This window comes from Mandrillus leucophaeus, unplaced genomic scaffold (assembly GCF_000951045.1).
Source record: "Mandrillus leucophaeus isolate KB7577 unplaced genomic scaffold, Mleu.le_1.0 Scaffold198, whole genome shotgun sequence".
Taxonomy (NCBI): Eukaryota; Metazoa; Chordata; class Mammalia; order Primates; family Cercopithecidae; genus Mandrillus; species Mandrillus leucophaeus.
In genome coordinates, this window is record NW_012102009.1 from 4573245 (window position 1) to 4579244 (window position 6000).

The 6000-nt window shown below is 41.8% G+C and overlaps 1 protein-coding gene across 1 annotated transcript in view; it reads right to left on the reverse strand.

The window, feature by feature from the left end:
* Positions 1-5625: 5625 nt before the first annotated feature.
* Positions 5626-6000, reverse strand: part of GDF6 (growth differentiation factor 6) — a 16906-nt gene continuing 16531 nt past the window's right edge. The window contains exon 4 of the mRNA XM_011978686.1: positions 5626-6000. Within this exon, the coding sequence (XP_011834076.1) occupies positions 5626-6000 (375 nt within the window).

Genomic DNA, 6000 nt, shown 5'->3' on the forward strand with positions numbered 1-6000 from the left:
AATTAGTGAAGCAATTTACCTACAATCTTAATGGGGAGTGTGGAATTCAATTTACCCAAATCGGGGGAAAAATTAATTAAATGGCCTATCTTGAACCTAGGAGAGGCCAACTCTTAAAAGATAGGAATTCCTTTTGTTTCTGTGACTCTTAAAGAGGACTTAACATGTTGGTTAGTGTCCAGGGAAGGTCCATCTCATTTCTTGACCAACACCTCTGGTAAATTTGCAGCCAGTCTGCTGAAATAGTCACCCTACCTTGGTTGTGACGGCATGATTTTTCTGTAATGGGTTAGTGTTTTTAACCCAAAGATATTTTAGAATGAAGTACAGATATTAGGTAAATCAAATTTAAATTATTAATGCTTTTGTGTTAAGTTCAAAAATAGTCTTTGTAATAATTGGGACAATCTGCATATATTTGGTATTTAAAATATTTGTGGCTGGGCATGCCTGTAAATCCAGCACTTTGGGAGGCTGAGGTGGGCAGATCACCTAAGGTCAGGAGTTCAAGACCAGCCTGGCCAACATGGCAAAATCCCCTCTCTTCTAAAAATCCAAAAATTAGCCCTATCATAAATATAAAAATTAGATGGGTGTGGTGGTGAGCACCTGTAATCCCAGCTACTTAGGAGGCTGAGGAGGGAGAACCGCTTGAACCCGGGAGGCAGAGTTTGAAGTGAGCTGAGATGGCACCACTGCAATCCAGCCTGGGCAACAAAATGAGACTCCACCTCCAAAAACACTAAATAAATATTTGCAAGTTTTAAAAATGTACTTTATTAAGATCCTAACAGGTTACCCTCTAACATCAATTTAAATGGGTAGTTGAGTAATTAATTGTAGGTTCCTGATGTTGAGTCAAAAGGTATAAACTATATGGGGATGCTTAATAGAACTTATGAATCACCATCTTTAGAAGTTTAATGTATTAGCTTTACTTGGAATGGTTTAAGTATACTGGAAGGTTTTTCTTGTTAGAGAAATTTGAAGGGCTTTAAAAAGAAAATGGAATATATTAAGCTCATAAAAGCAACGTACAATAGTTAAAGGAAGTTTATTAACTAGGTTGAAACTAGAATTGGTTAATTAAGGGAGGTTGGTCCGTTCAATGTGAGTTGAAGACATCAATCAAAGGCTCCCTTGAAAGTGACTGTTAAAATTACCAGATTTATAAGTAGACTAGGATTTGTAATGTATTCATTCAGAATATTTATGGGTGTCTGCTATGTGTTAGGCACTATTCTGGGTATTAGGAATATAGCAATGAACAAAATAAGGGCAAAAACATATCACAATGGGGCCTGGATACATTAAACTTAAGAGCTTTAGAGAAAATTTTAAAAACTAAGTCATTAAATTATTTGCTTCAGTATGTTAGATATTAATGATAAAACAAACTGGCCATATATAGCCTCTCTGTTGCACAGAATTTCTCCTAAGGGACACTAAAAACTCACATTGACAAGTGTCTCTATTCATTCTTTTATCACTAATGCCTCGTTCACGTTTAACTCTCAAAATTGTGTGTAGCTTAAGTGTTGAAACTTCTCCTCTATGTTCTGGAGTTTTTCACATCATTCCCAAAAAAATCTGAGTTAACTAAGATTTTCTTCTTAAAATGCAAATCTCTCTAAGGTTAAAGGCTAGGAGATATTTACATCTTCATGTAATTCAATCAGATTATGTTTTTCCTAACACCTGAGTTAGGGAATAAACTAATAGAGGAAAGAAAGAAAAATAACTTTGGAGGTGAAAATATTTGTGCAGAAAAGGGAAATCTCTGGATTGAGAACATATTAAGGTACAAGGCTGTAGTCTTCAGGGCATTCGTGAGCATGGGCAAACTGGGTGGCAGATATAAAAAGAGTGGTGCAAAAATGCCAAGAATTCTCAACTATTTCAAAAGCAGCTTCCACTCAGAAAAGAGTCTTCTTTCCACTTTCCCAGGTGATTATGTCCTCTCAAAACCCAGAAGTCAAAATGGCTTCGTTAAAAATTTCCATTTGGGTAAATAAAGTTTCTGCAAAAACTGGCCAGGCGCGGTGGCTCACGCCTGTAATGCCAGCACTTTGGGAGGCCGACGGGGGCGGATCACGAGGTCAGGAGATGGAGACCATCCTGACTAACACAGTGAAACCCTGCCTCTACTAAAATATACAAAAAATTAACCGGGCGTGGTGGTGAGCGCCTGTAGTCCCACCTACTCAGGAGGCTGAGGCAAGAGAATGGCGTGAACTCAGGAGGCGGAGCTTGCAGTGAGCCGAGATCGCGCCACTGCACTCCAGTCTGGGCGACAGAGCAAGATTCTATCTCAAAAAAAAAAAAAAGTTTCTGCAAAATGACCTGGAAACTCAAACGATCACTGTGTCCACGGGAAAATGTTTCTTAGTTCTAAGGATCCACTTGCAACCAGTCTTTTAAAACATGACCTATTCGTAAATTGACTATTGTGCTGATAACCAAAACTCATAAAAATCACACCCAGGGCAGTCCCAGCAAAGTGTAGAGAGTCAAAGCCCAGTAATGGCTTAAACTGTAAGTTTACTGGGCCAAGCCCAAAGCTAAGAATTCAAGGAGTTTTGCATCCCATACCCATTTTTCAGCTGCCCTTATGCCAGCAGTTAGAATTCACACACTCCAAAACTTCAGGCAATGCTGCTGGCCCCAGTACCATCTCCTCCACCACCAGCTGACCAGCCCTAAGGATTGTAGCTAACTGCACATTCCCCACGTGGATATTTGGGTAGATGAGCAGGTAGATGATCTGGGGACAGAATTGTACAGTGGTTAACTCCTCAGGCTCTAGAGTCTAAATGAACTAATTTTAAAACCTAATTACAATTCCCTGCCTGGATGACCACAGGCAGGTTACTTAAATTCTCTGCACCTTGGTTTCCTCATCTGTAAAATGGGGATTATAATAATATCTACCTCTGAGGGTTTTAAATGAGATGACACATGTAGAATAACATCATGAGTGATAGAGTGAGTGCTCACACTCACACGTGGGTTCCCCAATTCACAGCAATCACAGAAAAACATTTGTGTCTTCTGGCTCCAGTGTGCCACAAATGTAAAGAGTAATTACACTGACATCTTGGTTGACTTAGGTAACCACTTTCTTACCTCAACATTACTGCTTTGTTTTTTCAACATTAAAGAAACTAAGAAATAATCCAATTTCTATTTGGATTCTGGTCTAATAGCTGACAAGGATTTGGCTTTATTCTAGTGAATAAAAATGTCATGAAAAAGGAGCTATTGAAGAGTTATGAAGAAAAAGTGTAATGCACTAAATGATAGATTTTTTAAATCATCAGATTGTTTTCAGACATTCAGTCCCAAACTGGAACAAACTACCTCTGACAATAATTCCTCAAGAAAATGATTTTTTCTAAATCGATCCATATAAACCAGGCTGAGTTATTAAGGAGAAAAATGCATTTAATAATATAGCATTCGATTGTGTATCATCCAGGAAAGGTGTACTGTAAAAATGTTTTGATTATTAATTGACCGCTGGTAACTTTAGTGTTGTAAATACTTGTATTATATGAGGTAGACAGTTTTAAAAAAACTCTCCATTAGACAGACTTAAAATTTTGTAATAATATTTAAGAAAATGATAACATTATGAAAAAATGAAATATCCGATTAATGCTTAACTTTGTACAACTCGAATATAAACTTTAAAAATATTAGAAATTATAACATTTGAGTGCATATAACGTTTTGTACATTAGGATGAATTGCATGCTGTCCATTTCCTCTTTGCACTTTCAGTCACCTTAAATAAACAAATATATACAGCCTTAACAGAACAACAGTGCATCGAAAGCAAATGTGCATTTTAAATTATTTCTCCTGGCCAAGTCTTTTTTTCACTTAGCATTTTTATATTAGTATTTCTTATCATCCCCATGCTTTCTTTGACAGTTTGTAGTTCTCTGAACCAAACAAGCAACAGGTTTAGATTGGAAGACAGCAAAATCACTTAGGAAAAACTAAAACTTTTTTTAAGGGCTGGTACAAATTGCATTGATTAAACAACTTTATAGTCAAAGATGAGGAAGAAGCTAACTCTTCAAAGGGCCTACTCATGGGCAATGTTTGAAAACAATACTGGTGCAGGCTGGGGGAAAGTTCATGTTTTTGACTATCTGGGAATGGGTATTTCAATTTCACTGTACTCTCTCCAGCTTCCTCCCAGAAGACAAATTCCACCCCTGTCTCCTTCCTTACTGCCTGTTCCCCATCTCCCACCCCAAGCTCAATGTAACACTTGGCTCTTTTCACAGTTTCTCATTACTAAGTTTTAAAAACATTGCCTAACTGATAATTACAATCTGAAACAATTCTTTTGGGGGAGCCCTGGGCTATTGCTGGCTGGTAATCTTTCTGGAATGTCAAAGAGAGGGGAGGGAACTTAGATTTTAAAGAAACTTCAGAGACAGGGACTTGTGTCCCCTTTCATCCCTCCCTTCCCCATTCCTGGCTCCTGGCCTGTCCCTTGATCCCCATCCTCCCTGAGGCCCACCATCTTCCCTCCTGATGGGACTCCTTCTACTTCTTGGTTCCTATTTCCTCCTTTGTAGCTCTTATCTTGTTTTGTTCCCCACTCCTGCCCATTTTGGGAAATCACCTTCCCCTTAGAAGAGCATGTCTGAATTTTGGCAAATTCTGTTGAAAGAAATCAATTAGAATCAGAAAGGGCGTTTGGGTGGGCTACCTCCAGCCTGGGCTAATGCACCTCAGTGTCAGCCCCAGTCAGAGGCAGGCCTTGTGGTTTCTCATTATCCTTCAGGGGGTTCCATTTGGACTAATTCTTGTCATTCCATCCATACCAGTTCCCCTTGCCCCTACCAGAAAAAGCAACAATGAAGGCAGAGACCTGGGCCCTCAGGAGTGAGGTGAAGGTTGCCAGTTCCTGGTACTGGAAGAGGCCAGGGCAAAGCTGGTAAACTCCCAGAGTACACAAATGGGTGAGAGGGGCACTCGTGGGCCCACCTCTCTCAAAGCTCTTCTATAGGCAGTACCATTCCTGATTTAACTATTCCTTTTGCCAGTTTCCCTATCTAACACTTTCTGTGTGGGAGGGCACAAGACATGGGCTATGAGATGGCCAGAGACCCCACCTTCTTTACACCAGTAAAAACCAACCAAACCAAGATGCGGTCAACGGTGATTCTTCCTCCCACATTGTTTCCCTTTTTAAACTGTTACTTTTTCAATCCATGGAGCAGTTGAGAAACGGGTATGCATCTCTTCTCCCCTCCCCTTCTATCAAAACCTGTAAGACACACAAGGAAATCCAAAGCCACAGTAATAGAGAGAGAGAAAAAATAAAACACACACACACAGAACAAAAGAAATCCTCCTTGGCTTGTTTTTCCAGGGTGGCCAGGCAAGGTGTCAAAATCCGTATCTCCCTCTGGGCTGGCAGGTAGAAGGTACTGGGAAAGCTGCGCTCCCTCTCTCCCACCGGCTCTCACGTCCAGGCTGTTCCCTCACCCTCAGCCTCCCCCAGCGCCAGCTTCCTCCTCCTCCTCTCTGCAGCCAGGCCTCTCCTGCAAGACGGACCTTGGCCCGCCTTGGTTCCGGGCCAAGGCAGTGGGAAAGGCACCGCTACCTGCAGCCGCACGACTCCACCACCATGTCCTCGTACTGCTTGTAGACCACATTATTGCCCGCGTCGATGTACAGGATGCTGATGGGAGTCAATTTGGTGGGCACGCAGCAGCTGGGCGGGGTAGAGCCGGGATCCATGGAGTTCATCAGCGTCTGGATGATGGCGTGGTTGGTGGGCTCCAGGTGCGAGCGCAGCGGGAAGTCGCATACACCCTCGCAGTGATAGGCCTCGTACTCCAGGGGCGCGATAATCCAGTCGTCCCAGCCCAGCTCCTTGAAGTTCACGTGCAAAGGCTTCTTGCTGCAGCGTAGCCTGGACTTCTTGCCGTGACGCTTGCCATGGCGGCTGGCGAAGGCCGTGCGCCGCCGCCG